Raw genomic sequence first — 20656 nt, 5'->3', positions numbered from 1 at the left:
CAAGCAATCTGAAAAAAAAGATGTGTTTTTCCTTTTGGTTTTAGTTGATTCAGTCTATTCAAATGCCTCTTGGAGAATTCATCCATACACTGCAGTGCTGGCATTCCTCATTCCCAGCAGTTCACCAGGGTGTACTCTCCACTCTCTTGGCTGCAATAGTAGCAGAGATAAATTGTGTGCTACAGAAGGTAAAGTTAATCCTGATTTTCTTTTTTCTATTTAACACTTTCCGCTTTTTAAATGTCATGTTGGAACGACAGAGCTTTAATCAGAAAATTGATCTTTGTACTGCAGATGAGGATTTGTGTTGGCATGAAACAAACAGGAAATTTTATTTGCTATAATTTCATATTAGAATTCATCTCTTGGATTTCTGGCTACAGGTATGTAGGGAGAGACTTGTCCTGATACTCATTTTAGTATCTGCCTCCGACAGGAGAACTTAGCAATGCTGGCGATTAACAATGTGAGTTCTGGAATATTTCCTCTGTGCTTTTGTACTGGATCTGGCTGGGCAGGAGTTTCCTCCCTGCAGTCCCCGTGCTGCTGTGGTTGCCATTTGTGGGCAAGAGACGCTGCTGAGGACACACTGTTGCTGAGCAGTGCTTGCAGAGTGTCAATGTTTCCCTGGTTCCTTCACCTCCGCTCTAAAAAAAAGCCAGACTGTGGGCAAGAGGCTGCGAGGGGACACAGCCCAGACCTCGGACCCAAACTGATCAAAGGCTTAGGCCACACCATGCAATGCAGGGTTCAGCAATTAGAGCTCAGGGAAAGGAGGAGGACAGGGGCTTGTTCTAAACCTACCCCACTTCCTCTCACCCGGCATTAGGCAACTTCAGAAGTCTAATGTGTGACAGATTCCCATTCCCTGTTTTTGGGGACCATAAGGTTCTGTAGTCCCTGTTTCAAAGCAGACTGATGCCCTGCTTGGCACTAATCACTTGTACATTCTCTGCTTCCATACAGAGACATTTCACATGCTGCATCTTTTTTTAGTTGCTTATTTTTGTGCAGAGAATTTCCAAACATCTGATTTGCACCGTTTTGGAAAGTAAAGAAAGAATCTCTAATACTGAAAAAAATGTGTAGACAGAGGTTATTTGATATTCTGAAAGTCCAAGGAACCACAATTGCCCTTGAAGAAGGGTAATATTCTCACCTCATTTTTCTAAAGCAGGTAGTGCTAGAAGTAAATATGATTAATAAGATTGGAAGCTTTGAGGACTAAAAAAGAAGAGCAAAGGCTCTTTAGTAGAGACTGTACTTTTGCTGTGGGTTCAGACACAGAGCAAGAAACAGTGGCCAGAAAGTACCACGGAGCAGCTTCCAAGGCTGTGTTAGAGGAGGCACTGAAGGAGTGCCAGCTGTTTGCCTGCAGATATTGATGTATCGGCTGAGGGGCTGTGGGTGACAGGTGCTCTTCACACGTGATGCACAGGAAACATTTCTGGGCTTGGATACACTGGAGATTCATACTCATAGATTGAGTGTTTGTTCCAGTCACTCATCTGAGCTCAGGTTTTCCCTGCCCCCAAGTTGTTGTAAATCAAAATTCAATTCTAACTAAATATTTGTCATACTATTCAGAACTTGGTACCAAAAAGAGCAGCTATCCAGAAAATCACTGTCACCTGAGTTGCATTTAGAAATCACAGATGCACCCTTCGATTTGGAGCCACAGAGGGGACTCATTTGTGTTTAATAGTCTGTGCCTTTATAAAGAGTGACCACCAGTGTAGTTAAGTGAAATTTCTGGTGGAAGCAACTGCAGAGAATATTTGCCTTGGTACAAATACTGTTTATGTGGTTTAGTTTCAGTCTTTCTAATTTAAATTAGTTTTATTTATTTGGACACAACACAGTTGAATTAAAGCTATTGAAAGAATATTTGTGAGTGTTCTAATTATTTAAGGGTAGGTCCTGGTTAGTGTGATTATTGAAATACAATATTTTGCATACATACCTTTCTTGAAGTAGAAGGGTTGTTGACTTTTTTCTTTTTTAGGTTTCCAGTGAAGAAGATTTGACCATGCCAAAGACTATTTCAGACCTTCCCCCTCTTTCAAGCTGTTTAATGACTGTAATTACAAAGTCAGTTAATGTTGTCAGGTAAATGTTTCTATATTAATTTTTCCAAGGCTTTTGCTAATATAAAACAGTTTATATGTTGTCAATAAAATTTTACTTTCTAAATTAAAATAAATTTCGAATAACTAGTTGCTTTCTAAATTTATCTGGACTATTTAATAATCCCTTTTTCTTGACATGTTGCCTGTAGGTATTGATTGCTGGGGTTGAGTCCATTTTTTTAACCAAGAGTGCTTCTTATTTACAAGACTCTTAATCATGATAAGTTTTTTAATCATACATTTTGGCTTGCTTCTTTCATAAGATACTTGTAAAGCTGAGCCCCCTCAACACAGAGATGTTAAGATGAGATAAAATATTTGCCAGAAATAAAATTAATCCTTTAGCTGAACATCTCCAATGAGGTGACATATACCTATGGCTGTATTAAAGTCACGACATTAAAAATAGAAAGTATCTGAGTGCTGAAAGCCGCCAAAAGTGAGCTTATGTTATTTGTTTTTTAAAACTTAAACTGGGAGGGGGGAGGGTATTTGCTCTATTCAGTGGTGGCCCTGAATGTATTCTAAAATTATTACAACTGAATTTTATTTTGCCTAGTTTGTTTATATTCGATTTTTCTTAATGTGTCTGTACACACTAGACTTGTTTTAAATTGTAAAGGAGCTTGGAAGTCCATAGCTCTCCCTGACTTACCACAACTAATTCCTCTTCTTAACTTCCTCGTCTGACAAGCACTGAATATCCCTGGCTCTGCTGTCATGAAGTGTTCTTTTTCTTCTCAATCCTTCTCTAATTCTAGTTGAACTTGCAAAACAAAAAGCTCCAGAGACTCCAGCAACAGTCCAACTAATCCAAATCTTGCTCTTCCATGAGGCAGCAGCTCTCCATCAAGGTGTTCTCTTCTAGTGAAACAATTATTTTACTCATCTCTTTTCAAAAGAGATGCAGAAAATCAGCTAATTCTTTTGAAACTTTTTCTTGTAGTAATCAAGGTGAATCTTGTCCATTCTTGGTGGAGGAAACTGCAAGTTTAGGCCAAATTGTTTCTAAGTACTTGGGAAAAAAATGTATCTTCTAATATTTATCTTTTTGGGGCAAAGATTGTGATAATTACCATCTGGTTCTACTGGTGCCTCAGAATTGAGACTACTTTTAAAGCTCTTTTATAAATCTGTATTGATAGGTCATAATCAGAGTCCAGTAATAAATCATTCAGTATTTCAGAAATTTTTATGGCAACATGAAAGCCTTTGACATTATGAAATCTGATGTGAGCTTCTGCTCTGTGAGCTCACAGTCATCTTGCTCTGAGTTCTGCAGAAAATCTGTTTTATTTTCAGTCAGTTTCTAGCACTGAATTTCAATCCCCATAGCAGTGATAATACTGGGAGGCTTGGCAATATCTGTCCAATTGTATGAGCATCCTTCATTTTAGTAGGGAGCTATCTGTATAGGAACCAGTTACTTACCTCTGAGCCTTATATGTATTTTTAAATAGCTTATTGTTCTATTCTATTTTATCTTTGCCTGCAGGCTCATGTGACCCTTTCTCAGAGGGAGGTGGGGAAAGGCAGCTGCAGTGAGTCTTGTTACAGGTTAATGAAATTCCAGTGTTCCTCCATGGAGGTTAAGAGTGTGCTTAGTGACCCAAACAATGATAACAACGAAGTCAGCGCTCTGATCCCAGTACTGTCCATTAGCAATTTAAGAGCAAGGTGAAATGGAATCAATGCTTGGTCACATTAGTCCACAATGATACAATGAAACTGATGCAATGCATGAGCAACTTCATAATGCTTATTTCTGAAGCTAAAGATTTTTCATCTTTCTCAGCTCTTAGAAGCAATATTTGAATTTCTGCAAAACGTTTTTACTGAATTGGTTCTTAACTGCATATTTCATTTTGATGTCTTAGCACAATAAAAGCCTGAAGAACAATTGAAGTCAGAACTGGCAATGTATGATGATCAATTTTCATAACAGATAATAATATTGTTAGAGGTATTTTGAAATATGTTAGGGAAAGTTACTGTAACATTGCTGCTCTCAGTTTCCCCTTTAGTTCTTTACAGAGCCTTTAGCTTTGTGCTCTGAGGAGTATCAGGATTATGGATCTCTTCCATCTCCTGTTTTATCCCTCTTGTTCTTCTGTTTTTCGCTGGTTTTGAGAATTGCTTCTGAGTTAAGTTTGGGATTTTTACCACAAACACTAATGACCAGTTACTGTTTCCATTCTGTGCTGTTGATTTACTCCCTATTGCAGTTTAGTTTGGTTGCTAGACCCTATCTGTGACTATCATTTCATTTTTCTTACCTTGACATATATCCCAAAACACCACTAGAGTTTGCTAGTAGTACTTTCATCTCTTGCTAGAAGTGACAAAATCTCTTAAGATCCATACTGAGTGAGTATTTTACAAGGAGCTGCTGTCATGCTTCTGTTATCCTGTCCATAGTTTCACTAACTAAAATGTTGCTTGGAAGTGTTTCAGGGCACTGTGTAGTTAAAAATCATCTTCACTGGGTCGTAATTGGAAAATTTTAATTTTCTAATTTTTTCCTATTTTAATGTTTATGAGAAACACATTTAAGGTCAAGATGTTAATTAAGCCTGAGTAGGTACTAGCAAACCAACAGAGTCATAGAATATATTTTTTCAAACTTCAGTAGAAATTCGAGTTTAAAATTTCAGTACAAATTCTGTGAATTAAATTCCAGTAAATCAGTAGTTTTTTCACGGATTTACTGTCCTAAAATACACCACAAGCTCTTCACTTCTCTTAATACCACTTTTTCTCTTTGCAGACTTTATTGTCTCCCCAAGCAATTTATCATGCTTTGATATTCTCAGTTCAGAGGCAGCACATAGTTTTCAGTTACCCAGTCACACTGCTTTGTCCTGCATGGTATCTTTGAAGCTGTGGTGGCAGGGTAGCATAATGACAAACATGTTCTGTTCAGTTTTATTTTGAAATAAATATGGTTTATAATAAATTTTTTTTTATTTTTTTCCTTAGGTCAATTTTAAATGAATTAATGGAGTGCATTCTCTCTGAAGAAATTGAAGGGATTTTTAGTCTAACAGCTACTGTCTGCATTGTGATTATAATTAAAGGTCAGTAAAAATATTTTTGTCCTTTTTCCATCTTTCTTTTTATGTACTACATTGAAATACACAGTAGTTAATCCTGGACAGTGAAAATCCAATTTAATATCTAATCTTCCATTAAGTAATCTTTTATGTTTAAAGTTATTCTATGAAAATCTGGAAGAGTGGGGGTTATTTTTATGATAAATTATTTTTGTCCAACATTTCAATTCATTTCAAATAGGTAAGCACAAAACTTCACTTCTAAAGGATATTGCACCTGCCATTCAAAGGAGACTGATAATATGCAAGGATGCTGCCACAGGAGAATCCAGCAGCACTGAAAGGTGGGTGTGCTGTGGGAAAGGAGCACTGAGCTCTCCTATCCCCTCTCTGCAATAATTGGCTCTGTTCTGTACTTACATAACACTGTTAGAGTGTTCTGAGTGATTGATTGCAAGATTTAAAATACTGGGGGTGGGGGGGAGAGTGGGAGGTATTGAGCCCAGCACAGTATTAAATTTCCTGCCCTTATATCTGCTGTGATTGTAATCTTTACATATTTAGCTTTGGGCTTTTTTCATTTAATTTGAATGTGTTATCACTTGGTCCCGTATATTGCAGGATTCACTTCTGAAATCCAGGTCTGTTTGCAACAGGGGTAGAACAAAGCAAGTATTCCAGTTACTATTTCTCATTACTAGGAGATTTTTCTCCCACACTTTGGCACTGGGCATATGAATCCAAACCTATGCAGGCACTAAAAATTTAACTGGATATAATAATGACTTTGAGACCTTTCCACAGATGATTTTATTTTGCTCTTTTTGTTGAGGGGGATTTCAAGTGTCATATCTGGTGTATCTTTTGTGAAAAGTTTTTTGAAAGTTATTGGCTGCATTATGTTTGCAGTCAGTTTTCTCAGGCCTATCTAGAGAATCATGATGAATGCTTTAGCCTTTAGATCTCAAACTTGCTTAAGTCTTGAAACTTGTGAACATCTGATTTCTGCCTAGTTACTGAACTGCTCATGGAACCAAAAAGTTGTCAAAGAAACATTTTAAGCACAAATACAGAATGTGAAGAAACCAGACTGAGGTTATGGACATTAATCCAAAACTTCTGAGAACGTTTGTAATGCACCACAGAGGCATGAACATGCAGAGGTCCTTGCAGTCTTTCATTCTTACAAACCAGTGATCCTTACTATTCAGTCAAACAATGGGTGTAGACAGACTTCAAAATAAAATTTTAAAAAAGACTCACAAACAATCCAAAAAGCCCATTGTATAGAAACCTCATTGTACAGGAGCTTCATTTACTCAACAATTTCTTGCACAGCTCTCCCAGCCTGAGCACACTTCCCCAGTGTGCTCTTCTCGTGGATCCCTGGCCTGAGGCATGTTGTTCTCTGGCATTTTAGTGACTTGGCACAGACACTGGTGGTTGAGCTGTGCCTCCATCCAGAGGATGGTGCTCTGGGGTCCCTTCCACAACCTGAAAGAGGCCTGCAGGAAAGCTGGAGAGTTGCTTGGCTGTGAACAAAATGTCCTTTGGTCAGGACCTAGCTTACAAACAAAATCAAACACAAATAAACAGAACCCCATTCTTTTCCACATGAAAGTATTTTATGATGGGTTGCCAAGTGTCCTACTAGAATATTTTAACAATAATAATAATAATTATCTGGAAAAGAAGGAGAGTGGCAGGGTATCATGTTTCAGTTTGCACTTCTAATCAAGATAGTAGAAAAAGCTGTGAAATTAAAGTGAATCTTAACATGATTAAATAAATAGGCACATTAAAATGAATAATTGCTGCCACTTGAGAGCACTAGTGACTATAAATTTCAGTGAGAACACAGATAATTGCTTTATGAATCTATATGATTGTCTCTGCCCAGTGAACTGCATGTTGGGGCAGATGAAGAGTATAAGATGCTACACAGTGTTTTAATTTTGTGATATGTGAGTGGCTACCTTTGTATAATACCAACCCAGGAGACAGTTGAAGACAAAATTCAAGGGTTAGAGATATGAATATGATAATGGGAAAATTTTTTCTATGAATTGGAATTGCACTGTGATAAAATTCAGAAGCTATCACATAGCTTTGCAGAATTTGGGGGGATTCATATCTGCACAGTTATGTTGGGGAATTTTCCTCTCCAGAAGGGTAACATAATTGATGCTGGAAAGAGGTTTGGAGGAAGTTCTGCAGTGATTAGGTTTTGCATGATGAATTTAAGTGTATTTGCAGTCTCACAGCTAAGACAGAACGTCAGACTAGGCTGGGTCTCTGGTGGCTTCTGGTGTGCCATTTTTTAGTGCTCTGCTGCTTGTGTGCTAATGTACAGCTAAATGTGATTATACATGGTCTAAAGCATGCCCTGTTGTTTGTAAACTATTTTATCATCCTACTCTGCTTACCAAACACCACATTTTACTTATGGTATGCTGCAAGCTAGATCTCTGGTCATTAATTTGAAGACAGTCCTCTAACACACAAAAGCACATTACTGGGCTTTAACTCCTTCTCAATATTACTATTTTTTGCTTCTGAAAGCATTATCTCTTAATAACTCCTTGAGGGATTATTTTATTCAATACCCAGGTATACCAGGAAATGGTGACATTCTTTAATTTCCCAAGAGAACTGGCATTCTGTGCCAGCATCTTAACTTCAGACTTAGGAGTAATCTCTTACATATTAGCAATGAAAGAAAAAAGTAAAAAAGCTGTTTGGTGTGGTAATTAAGGTGCTGCCCTTATACAAGGAATTATTGCACTAATTCAGAAGCAAAACTTTTCACTGCAATTTACTCTTCCCTCTTCAGCTGAGTTAGTGGTTTCAGATGGTCCTATGGGTCTGTATTTTAAAAATGCTATTTAGTGCATATAAAAATTCTGGACAAGATACTGTATATTGAGAGAATTTCCTCAAGAGTAATGGCACACATATTAGTTTAGTTTATAAAATGCAAATATTTATGCCTAACAAAAAATGCAGATAAAGCTGTCAATTCAGTCATTTGGAGGACAGAGAAAAATGTCTCACATTCTGTAGAACCTAATGTGCTATAGGGTAATAACTTTTACTTAATACTGTGTATTTACTTTATTTAGCATTTTGATATATGAGTATTAGAATTTAAATTTAGCTAATGGCTGTGCTGAAAGATATTTCTTTAGTATTATATTTAGCCAGCTCCCAAATTCTTAATTGCACTTTCATTGCATGTGTAAATTACGGCTCTTGAATTGTTTTGGTGTATAATGTTGGGTATGATTTCTCTGCTTCCATCTTTAAGTTCCCTAGCAAGGTACTTGGTAAAACTGACTTCAGCTTTTCTGCTTGGGAGGAGAACAGTTTTCCCAATTGATGGCTTTTGGCCAATGTGCCAATGGTCCCACATTACAAATTCATTGTTTTTTTAGCCTTAAACTGTAAAGAAATAAAATTTATACAAAGCAGCATTGTGCCTAGGCCCACAGGACTTAACTAATTATCCTAATTCTGTAGTGCCTTGTAACACTACCTTACTTTGACAGTGGAGTTTCATCCTGGCGTAAAGGCTGTGGCACTGTGGAGAGGAGTGTGAGATTGGAGATTAGAGTCAGAACGGGACTAAGAGGAGTGTGAGGGCAGCTGCTGATAAGGATAAGATAGAAAGCTCAGGTTTGGAAAAAAGTTGACACAGGTGAGAAGAAAAATTGTGAAGAGTGAGGGAGAAATGAGTAAAGTAAAAGAATGAAAAGTGGTCTTGGAATAAATTACCTGTAAAGGATTTCACTGTTTTGTTTGAACAAAAAAGTAACAATGCTGTGCAGGAAATGAGTGGCTTCTTTAAGGAGATGATTAAATATTAGAAAATGTGCTTAAATTGACATAGTGATTTAAACTGATTTGCTGTTGGTTATTCTAGAGACAGATGATCAGCAGGAAAAGGGAAAAGTTGAAAGAAAAAGAATCCATCTATTTCAAAAGTAATTTGTAAAGGCATTTTAATAAACTAATATGGACTAACTGGTCAAAGAAATCATGTGGTAGCTGTGCTCTGAGAATCAAATAGTTGAGGATTGATTTGGCATTTAGCATTTCTAATTCTGTTATGCATTGTTTTATGGCATTTCAGATTGCTGTGTGAATCATCTCTGAAAATTTTGGATGAGTTTTTGAATCCTTGACCACGCAGAAGCTTTTGTCGTGAAAACTGAGGGAAGATGTATTGCTTTTTGAAAAACGTACCTTGTAAACTTGTGAATTGTTTAAGATTGTTTTCTATTACTCTGTACATTTCAAGCAAGCAAATTGTATAAAAGTGTATATAGAAATTACATAATAGTAAATATTTTTCAACAGCTACAGAGGTTATTCTGTATAAAAATGTCTTCTTGGGGGGAATGTAAAATCAGTATTTTTTATCTTTGTTTTTGTAAAACAAATAATAATTGTATCATAGATACTTTTGAGACTGAGGTCACACGTAACCTTAGTCCCTGGGAGGACTAGAGCATATTCCTAGGGGTTATGGAAATTAATCTTATTTTGAGATATGTGAGGGTCAAAAGGGTGATTGGGAATAGCCATCATGGCTTTACCAGGGGCAAACTCTGCCTGGCCAGCCTGATTTCCTTCCCTTTGGTAGAAGAAGAGAGAGCACTGCAGGTCCTGTTTCCTATCCTTGGCAAAGATATTTACATAGTCTTATACAGTATCCTTACAGCCAAACTGGAGAGAGATGGGATGGATAGGTATGGAAAGAGGAGTGGGAAACTAGCTGGAGCATCAGTGGAAGAATAATCTGCTAAGGGATGAGGTTGGCAGCTGTGGCTGTGGCACTGCTGAGGGCAGGCCCTGCTGCCAGGGCTGGTTGGTTGACAGGGTGAGCAGCAGCCTCGGACTGATGGCAGATGACAGCAGCTGGGAGCCACAGCTGGCACCAAGGGGCATCTCCTGATGTTCAGAGACCTGGACCTGATGGACAAATCCTGCACCACCGACAGGCACCTGCATGAGGGCAGCTTCTTGCTGCCTCACCTGCCTGCAGGAGGATAAAGGCAAGACTTTCCTCAGAGATGAATGGAGGAGAATGTGAGGCTACAGAAACAATTTCAGCAAGACAAGTTCTTGTTGGACATGAAAAACAATCATTAGGAGAGTGAATTGGAGCTGGAAATGGAACTGGAAGAGGTTGCTCAGAAAGCCTGTGGAATACCCATCCTTGGAGGTGTGCAGAACTTGGCTGACAAGAAGTGCTCTGACCTTCCATGGTGTCACAGCTTTGGAGTTAGCCCTGCCGAGCTTGGGTTTGGACCAGATTCTCCTCTGAGTTTCCTCATAACTTGAATATTCAGGTGATTCAATACCCAGTACACTGAGGGGAAATGTCTTAAGTATTAAACACAGACTTGAGTAATATATAATTTTTTTTATATTTAGCTATTTTTAAAAATGATAGCTGTTTTGATAAGTTATTACTAATGGTGCAGGTATTGCAGGCATCTAAGCCACTTAATTTTCTTCATGCAACCAGATGTTCTCCCAAGACTAATAGAATGCTGATTGCACAATGTTATTTTGCTTTAATGGAGATACCTGTAATGTAAATTACCTGTCTGAGCTCATTAAGTGGTTTAAGCTCAGCCAGCAGCCAAGCACCACTCAGCTGTTCCCTCACCGCTTCCACCCATTCGGACATGGGGGCAGGACTGAAAGGGTACAAGTCAAAAAGAAACAGTTGAATAATTAAGAAAAAATAATAGTACTTTTTCAAATTGTGAGAAAAAGAGATAAGAGGAGAGGGAAATTAAATGACTCAGCCAGTCCCTGGGCAGTGCCCTCCCCACAGCCTCCCCCCAGTTTATTGCTGAGCATGGTGCCATATGGTGTGAGATATCCCTTTGGTCACTTGGGGTTCCCTGTCCACACTCCTGGTGCACTCCCAGCCTCCTTAGGAGTGGGGTGAGAAGCAGAGAGGCCATGTAAGCCCTGCTCAGCAATAGCTGAAACATCCCTGTGTTACCAGCACTGTCTCCAGCACAAATCCAAAATACAGCCCTATATCAGCTACTCTGAAGGAATTTATCTCAGGCAGAACCACAGCTCCTGATGCTTTAGTTTTGTCCGGTTTAGGAGATTTAATAGGAACGATTCAGCCACAGACCAGAGTCGCATCCTCCAGCTTAGGCCTGGAGACCTGGACATGTAGCACTTGGTTATCTCCAGTCCAGTGCAGTGATTCTCAGGGTGGGCCTGTACAAATGGCTATTGAGTCTCCAGTGTTAATGACTGGCACTGACACTGAAGTTAACCAATTTGGCTAAAGTAAGACAGGCTCTTCATTCTTGATTAAGATTTGTGCAAAAGCTGTACCTCCCATCTGTCTAAACAAACATCTACTCTGCTGGTTTTCTTTCTGTGCTAAGAGACTGTAAAGTTTCTTTCAATATCTGCTGTCAGTGCAAACATCAGACCCATACTTGACCTTGGTACATAAAATTTCCCTACTGGATAAAACCTGTTTTAGCTGGAATGTTGATATTTAAAAACAATGCTGTTCTTAATGAACAACTGGCAAGCTTTGCAACAGGATAGTCAGTGTGTGCATGGATTTATGAGTTCCAGATTCACCTCATCCACAACAGTGGCCTGACCAAAGGAACTAATGCTGCCCCAGCAGGTATCTGCAGATCTGCCAACTGTTTATCTATCAACATCTTTATAAAAACTGTGTTCTTTGGCCTTCATTCTTCTACATCTGTTAACAGGCAGGTGTTCCGGTAATGACCTTTTAAATCTTCTGATTATACAAATTACTCAATGAATATGTAAATAAGTTTCTTTTTTCTGCCTCTCAGTATTTGCTCATATCATTAGATTAGAAAATAATCCAAATTTACTGCCTTGTTTTTCCTCACTGTATAATTTTGCTTTTTTTCATGGAATTTATGGTACAGATGCAATAGCCCTGTGCCTGAAGGAAATAAAGGTCATTCCATCAACATCAGAAATATGTGTATTTCCTTTGAAGAGCTCAGAGGTGATACTGCTAGGAAGGGTAAAAAATTTGAAGATAAACCTCTGTCTTCCTGGTGGCTGGTACTCAAGGGGTTCTTAAGAGGTTTGAATAATTTTCTGTTAGTCCTGCAGCTGGTGAACATGTTTCAGTTTCTAGTCTGGCTCTACTAAACTGCTTTGCCATGAAAAAACATTGGCTTTCCACAACACAAATAATGGTGTTGGGATTCCTTGAGCCAAGGTTTACCTAGGCTTTCTCCTTAGGCCTTTGTGGCAAATTTCACAAGAATATTGGAGGAGTTCTATGTTTCACTTGCTGTTCTCATTGTAAACTTCGGTCTTGCAAGAATTTAAATCTACATTCTCCTTCTGTTTGGAAGATACAAATATATAGGACATTTCTTAAGCTGTTATGTTTTGTGAACCTGTAAAACAGATTTGTTTCATCTTATTAATCAAAAGTGCTGTTGGGGAAGAGGTGGTGTTCTTTGGGTAGGTTTGAAAACTTCTCTTAATCTTGAGACAGACCCTTTGAGATCTGTTCAGCTTTTTGAAGACGTTGAACCTGACTTTGATTAATACAATTCCTTGAAATATGAGCAAGAAAACACCAGTTTGTGACACTCTTTTGGGCAACTGGCACTGGCAGGTGCTGGTGATGAAGAGCTGCCCAGAGAAGAAACATTCTGGTCACAGTTGTACCTGTGAGTGCCATGGCTGGAGCTCTTCCCTTTGTGCATATGCATTCAGGATCAGTGAGACTAAAGAAAGCGATAACTTTAAACTATTTTCAGTAATCAACGTTGTTTATAAGGACTTGGGCCCTTTTTGTAATGACAACATTCATTCGCTTTGTTCTCTGGATGGGAAACAAAGCCCAGCATCTGCCACCTATCACAGCTTCAACTTGTGAGCTAAGGAAAAGCCAGGAGAAATTCTCAAGCTTCTTCCTTAGCAAATAAATGTCTTCAGCTATGGATCCAAGCACCCAAAACTTCAGAATACCAGGGAAGTTAAAAAAATCCACCTTGCACCTGCTGGTTACTCACTGAGAGCTGCAACTCATTTTAAACTCCCGTGTGCTGCTGCCCTCAAGTGTTCTGAGGTCTTCTGATTTTCAGAAGGAAATCAGACTAATTCTGACAAAATCTTTCACCTTACTTGAAAGATGCTTAGTGAAGGATACTCAATGTATGTATGTGTCCAGCCGTGCCTGAGCCAGGATTCCCTGTGTGGCAGCTGCCCATGTCTGAGAGAAGAGCGTGGCTAAGTACTGGCACCATGACAGGCAGCTGGCCAAGGGCAGCTTTCAGGAACAGCTGCAGAACTTTCCACGGGAGGCCAGCAGTTCTGCAGGTTTATTAAGCCCTTGCAAAGAGGCACAGGTCCTGCCTAATCTGCTCTGGAGAAGAATTCTTGGTCCTGAGCTCTGTGTGGCTGCTTGTCTGAGCATGACCTGAGGCACAGCCCCAGGCTTCCAGCAGTGCTGTAGCTTTCATTTACTCAGCAGTCACAGGGGGTTTTTCACTTGGTTAGGGTGTTCAGCATAGATGTGTTCTGGCTCTTCTCTAATCAGAGTCCTTTGTCTCTGTCCAGTTCCACATCATGGTTCTAGCAAAGTTGCAGAAATGATAGGCTGTGGCACTGAGAATATTTCATTCTCTGTGGTATCGGTCACCACTGTTTGAAAGCAGTGTGGAGTAGGAGTTCTTTTATTTAGTTCCTGCTCATGACTCTAGTAAGGAGAAGCTGTTACCAATCTTTTTCTCTTGTCTCATTATTTTTAACCATTATTTTAAACCTTTTTCTTAGCAAAATAACTTGGTTCTCAGACACATGACTTGACAGTTGTTTATCTCATGGTGCTTACATTACTTAAGATGTCACTTTATTAGATTCTCCCTATGTAAAATTCTAGTATTTTGCTTTATACTTTGTCAACTTGTCCCAGTTTCAAATATATGTTCAAACTTCATTCGTTAATGCTTATTTTTTATGCTGTCATTAATGAAAATACTAAATAAGATACTGTTCCAAAACATCATTAATAATTACTTTCCAGCCTAATCTAGTTCCCTCTTCCGTTCAGTTGGTTCCTTACCATGTTACTACACTTACAATAAATCCTTGTCTTGGGTTAATGCATTTTTATTATGCTGCAGTAGCAGATGCTCTGCTGTAAAGCCTTACATTTTAAACAGATACATTTTAGCAGTTCTTGCTGGAGAGGTGTGTGAATCCTGTGTGACTCCATGTCCACATCAAAGGACATAGAGGATAGAGCCAGCCCAGCCTCCTCTAGAGTTCTTTTCAATCTGCAATGGAGTGTGCTTCCTGCCTTTAAGGGTAATTATTAAACACTTAGATAAACTGTTTGTGTTAGCTCAGCTTCCATCTGAATAAAGAATATTGATTTGGGGTTTTTGTTGTTGTTGTTTCCTACTGTTAACATCCTTACTTACCCATTGCCTGAGCACAAGTTTCTTAGCAAGAAATTCAGACTTCATGCACAGACCTTTCTGAAATCTTGCCATGATTATTAAAAATAGGTGTTTGCAACTTTATTTTCTCACAACAGCCTCTAAAGGAAAAATACAGCATCTGTAAGAGCCTACAAATTCAATTAGACCAGCCTAGGACAGTACTTAGAAACAAAACAAAACAAAACAAAACACAAAACACAAAGTAATTCTACTTCGTGGTCTAGTTCTGGCTATTTAAGGACAGTGTGACTGTCCTGCATTGAAGGAAAAGCTCCTTTGGGTAGGTTCCTTTTACTGATCACACTGCCAAAAATGGTGTCCTTTCTTACACCATCCTCTATGGTAGACACTACCAATACACAGGATAAAGAAAAGGTTTTTACTCTCAGCAATTTCTCAGTTCTGCACAAAGAGAATTCTAAGGCTTGTTCTGTGTTTAAAAGTGGACCTTTATTAAAGGGGATCATCCTTCCTGACAAAAATCGTTACTTTTCTGTCCCCAGTTTCTCGCTCATGGGCTGCTCTCTTGGTCTGCAGGACAGTGGTTTTCATGGGTCTGCTCCCCATGATGGGTAAAACACTTGTTTGCCAGTGCCTGAGCTGGTCACTGGGCACAGCAGATGAGTTTGCCTTGTGTACAAGAGCTGCTGGGAAATGTGCAATGACCACAACAACCTATATTCAAACTCAATGGAGGATAATAGCAAAAATGTCTGAGATGGACACTGCATGGTGCACTCTATGTCCCAATAATCTGATTTTTAAATGACAGAAGTTAAAGGTGGGTTTACCATCTTCCAGATGAGATTTTTTTTCCTTTTGTAGGTGTCTCTTGTCAGAATTTTAAAAGTTAATGTCATGCTAGGGCTCAAAAAGGATATAAAACCAGTCTATCTGCAATGAAATTGATAACTGTTTAATGCAATAAAGAGATCAAGTGATCTGATTACAGCCTCCTGGTTCCCTGATTGGTCTACACTGGAATTGACAGCAAACTTTGGCTCCTAAACCATCCATCACAGGTCAGCCTCTGGGGGATTCTTATCTCCCCAGTTGAGATCACAGAGCCTTAAACTGCCTGAGTAGCACACAGAGACTGGGGAACCTAGCCTACAGTTTTTAATTTATCAGTGGATCATGATGCATTGATTGAATGCTTAAAAGCAGCCTGTTTCAGTGTGATCTAATATTAGAAAGCACTCTGTGCTATCTGATGAGAGACTCTCCTGGGCAATTAGCACATCTGAACAGGTGTGATGCTTTTGACTCTGGAAATAAACTGACTTTGTGGAACAAAATTCATGGAACAATTTTTCCAATTTCTTTTGTTGGTTGGGGGGTTTTTTGTTTGTTTATTTGTAATTATGGTGAGAGAAAAGCAAAGATTTCTTTTTTTTTATTTACATAAACCTATTTGTGAAGACCATCTTTGTCCTCTTGGCTCTCAAGCTTCCTGTTGCAGTTCCAGTTTAGGACAGCTCTTCTATTTCTAATTTTATTCATCTGCTAATGAAAGAAAATGCCAGTTACAAGTTTGTTTTTCTCTTGGTATTTTTTCTAATTGTGTTTAATCTAATTCTTGCCAGTATAATTTTGTGCCTTTACCATTTTTTCAGCATGATTTTCCTTTTTTCATTGTCAATCTAGGAGATGAAATTATAGAATATTAAGTATCCATCACACACCTCAGAGCAAAAACCTTGTTCATCTGTTTGTGTTTCTCTTCATCATGCACAGTAGAAGCTCTGTTGTACAGAGCAGGAAAGTTCATGGGAAATGCCCAGCCTAGGAAGGTGATTCCCTTGAGAAGCAAAGTAGGTGTTTTTGTTTGGTTTTTGATGCTCCATTGGAACATCAGAAAAGGAAGGCTTTTAAAGCAGTGATTCAGAACAGAAAAAAAGAGCATTATCTTTTCTATTATTCAACTTTTAATACTTTCCCCAAAACCCGTGATTGTTCTCAACAGAATCTTGTACTTGCAGAGACACATAATGTAATTTCAGTGTAGTCCAAACAATGTTCCTCTCCCCAGCTATCATTACCATGAACTTTCCCTATCTTTTTTTTCCTGATCACAGCATACCCTTAAAAAGTGACCTTCCTTTAAAAGAAACACATCACAGGCAATGGCCCAAGCAGTCTTGTGATCTATCAGAATGCTTTCAGCAAGACTCTAATTTTTTAAACTAGAAATTATGTGCTTGCACTTTACTTTTTATCCATTTTTAGCTATTAAAAATAACCCATGTGAATAAGCATTGTTATAAAACTGTAGTGAAAAGGATCTGAGCTCAGTTGCTCCTGTTCCATTCTGAGTTGCTATCAAACATATTGGTCAATTCTACATTTCCTTTACAGTGTAGCAGGAGGAAAATATCCTCAAGGATGCTCCAAGCTTATAGAAACACAGCAGCTATAGCAATTCTAACTTCTGGGTTCTGTGTTTTACAGTAAGCAGGACAACGTTTCCTGGATAGAACAAAGAGGATGAGCTTACCCCCAAGGCAGTTACCTCCAGTAACAGGCAGCCAAAGTGAGAGAGAGATGCTGGAGAAAATAATGGAGAAGAGCACAGGTGACTTCTTGATAGTTTGCTGTCCCACCAGTGCAGCAAGGGGCTGAAAAATGCAAGAATCTGTACTTTGTGCTTTGTGAAACCAGATTCATGTTTTCAGGATGAGAGGAATGGCCTCAAGCTGTGTCAGGTGAGGTTTAGATTGGATATTAGGACAAATTTCTTCACTGAAAGCATGTTCAAGCATTAGAATAGGCTGCCCAGGGAAGAGATGAAATCAGCATCCCTGAAAGTGTTCAAAAGATGTGTGGATGTGTCACTTGGGGATATGGTTTTGTGGCAAACACAGGGTTGCTGGGTTAACGGTTGGATTCTGTGATCTTGGAGGTCTTTTCCAACCTTAAAAATTCTATGATTCTTTGAAACACATAAATACATTATTTAAGAGTGTTATTAGAGCTGAAAAGTCAATCACTCAAAAGTCAAGTGATATCATAATGAAAATGTGCACAGCTTAAATCTCTCCTGTGATTGTGTCAAATGACACATCTCCAATCACATTAAGACAGGTTTCTCATTCCACACAAACTGTTCCCTGTACCTGCTCTGTGGATCATGCAAACCCCTTGCTGTTGATGATACAGCAAATGGTCAGTGCTTTTATCTCCTCGTGGTTCAGCACACGTCTCCACACTGAGCCTGCTGCCTGCTGTTCACACCCAGCTCCTTCTGCAGTGGCGTTACTATGGCACTACTCTCTGCAGTGCCAGAATTTCACACTGATTCATGTCTCTTTCCAGCTCCCTGGAGGTTTGTTTATCACCATCTTAAATATGCACAGTGACACTAAGGTAAAAAATTTCCATGGATTTTTTTCCATGTTTGTCAGATTATAACACTTTGCCTCAAGGCACCTATCTGCAGCTCTAGGTGCTCAGCACTGGAACCAGGCTGCAGGTTCCAAGTCAGCTACAGCAAGTGGGGGACACATAACCACTTCAATCAACTACAGGCCAATTCTTTCAGAATGACAAAGTGCAGTAATCTTATTCATCCTTTAATTGAGCACAAGAGGAGTGGGTATCCCAGGGGATTAGTTACTCGTTGTAAAATCCATTCACCAAGTATCGAGTCTTAAAGATTAACAAAGCTGGATGAAAATAGAATTTTTAAACTGTTTTTGAACTCCCTTCCATTAAAAGAACCTAATTAATTTTAAAAATTGTCTCCCTATTGACATTTCAAATCAATTTTGATCAATGGTAACTGAATCTAATTATTCATTGCACACCTAAGGGTTTCAAGATGGTTTTGAAGAACAAGAACCTATTATCAAAAAACATTACAATTGTGTAATCCTTTCACTTGGACATCCCCTCATTATGTCCTCAGACAGCAAGTTTTTAAGCAGTGCTGAGGCCTCTAAATGCCCATGAAAACCAGCAGAAATTCAGGTGGTTTTGTTTTGAAATGTCTCTGACTATAAAACAGTCAAGTCATAGTGTTCAGCGTGTGTTGAACTGAGGTGACAGTGGGTATCAGCAGAAAATATGCCTTTGTCAGTCAAAAAGGACCAGCTCTAGAGCACCTCAGCCACCTGTGCTTGTTCTCCCAGGGAAGCCCAGATTCCCTTTTATAGCTTGACACCAAATATAAAGATGTCAGAATGGCCTCAGAGTTGGATTCATCAGTTACTGTAGCCCAGCCTTGAGCCACCGGGGGCTGTTCTTCACAGGTTCTGGACATGCACACGTTGTTACTTGCTTCACTCCACCTTTGCCTTCTCTTCCAGCAACTTCACACCAAATGCAACTTCAGCAACCTGTTTACTGTAGGTATCACCATAAGTGGTATTTGAACAAGTCAGCTAGAATTTTAGATGAGTCTTAAATGAATTTGGGTTCAATCCAGACCTGCAAATGCCTGCATTAACAGAAGCTGCTCTCTCCAGCATCCCTAGCAAACCAGCAGGAGAGATTATGGAAATTCTCCTCACACATGCACACCAAAGTGGCTGGTGTGGTACCAAGGCTTCTTACAGCCTTGGAAGTCAGCCCTGAGCACTCATATACAAAGATGTTTAGGTCTTCAGTTAATGTAAGTCACATCTCTTGCTATTCTCACTGGTAATTTTCTCTAGCTGCATTTCATCTCTTAGGCCTTGAACATTCCACTTTAGGCTCCTTTCCAGAAACACATAAAAAACATTATCATTCAGTTACAGCACAGGGAATAAAAGACTGGCTCACATCTTAACAGTCATAACTAAAATCAACCTACTTTTTTTTTTCCCTTTTTAAACTTCATCAGTCGTACACTTGCACAGTTCTCTAGGATTTTTCCTTCTGGCTCTATATTGAACTCCTGTTCCTCAGTGATGCTGAAATATCTAGAGTAAAACTTCTAGTGTGCACCAGGTCAAAGACATTTTCTAATACAATTTTGCAAACAAGAAAAAAAGTTTTATAATAGCTGAGAACATCCAGACAACATCATTCTTAGGTATAAGAGAATTTCTATGATATTCATAAAGTTAATCATGCCACTATCTCTCGTCAAGTAGTCTGATGTCTTCTAGACTCTGCAAATATTTATTTTCATGCTAAACTGTATTCAGTAGGAATTAATTTAAAAATTTCTAAGGCTTTGCTAGTTTTATAGACATTAAATAAAAAATACTGAAAATCGGTAATTTCTGTATCAAATGCCAAAATCCTTTCAAGTACTTTCAGTTACACTATGAATTATTCAACAATTGAAAAAGACCACAATCACTGCTGATATGACCTTGGACTATACATTTTCACACCAGTTAAAGACTTTTCCTTTTAGGAACTTTCTATTCCTTTATCCTAAAACTTTGTCCCCGAATTCAGAAACCAACCACTGAACTGAAATTTAAGTGAGTATTTGTACTGCTATGGAGAGAGTGGTATGACATTAGGTTTCAGTAATCCAGGCTTCTGTAGAGCTTTTCATGCTTTAAATACTCTTATTGTCTCAGGCATTGGATGGCTTTTTAGACATATTGCTTATAACTATTGTAAAGTTCTTTCTTCTTAATTGCTTTTAAATATTAGCTATTTAAATTATGCTTTTTAAAAAAATGTGTACATGTAATAACTTATACATTTTCTCTTACTGAAAGGATCAAATACACAAAGCTATATAACCACATCTGTACTTTTTCAACATGCATGAATAAAAGAAGCTACTGGATAAATGCATAGTACAAATATTTCTATTAAACTTTCTTGATCGTTTTTAATACCAAGGGCCATTAGAGCCTCTGCAATACAGTTGCAATACCCCCCTCACATAATTTGAATATAAATCTCATGACTTTAAGCTTTCCATCAACAACAGTGAATTAATGTAACTAAAATATGCTAGGAATGAAGAGTGTGATGGCTGTTCATACTGATGTTCACACACAGTCATGCGTGTGCCCAGTTCTGC

General features: G+C 38.6%; 1 protein-coding gene across 2 annotated transcripts in view; it reads left to right on the top strand.

Moving 5' to 3' along the window:
* Window positions 1–15628, top strand: part of NCAPG2 (non-SMC condensin II complex subunit G2) — a 47632-nt gene extending 32004 nt beyond the window's left edge. For both annotated transcript variants that reach the window (XM_014872238.2, XM_014872236.2), the window contains 5 exons: window positions 45–188; window positions 2006–2109; window positions 5109–5206; window positions 5424–5526; window positions 9315–15628. In XM_014872238.2, the coding sequence (XP_014727724.2) occupies window positions 45–188; window positions 2006–2109; window positions 5109–5206; window positions 5424–5526; window positions 9315–9366 (501 nt within the window). In that variant the 3' untranslated portion in view covers window positions 9367–15628. The remainder of the gene's footprint in view (window positions 1–44; window positions 189–2005; window positions 2110–5108; window positions 5207–5423; window positions 5527–9314) is intronic.
* Window positions 15629–20656: the final 5028 nt, after the last annotated feature.

The sequence above is a fragment of the Sturnus vulgaris genome, chromosome 1, assembly GCF_052056855.1.
Source record: "Sturnus vulgaris isolate bStuVul1 chromosome 1, bStuVul1.hap1, whole genome shotgun sequence".
NCBI lineage: Eukaryota > Metazoa > Chordata > Aves > Passeriformes > Sturnidae > Sturnus > Sturnus vulgaris.
Note: the sequence above shows the minus strand (reverse complement) of the source record. Positions and strands in the feature narration are given on the sequence as shown.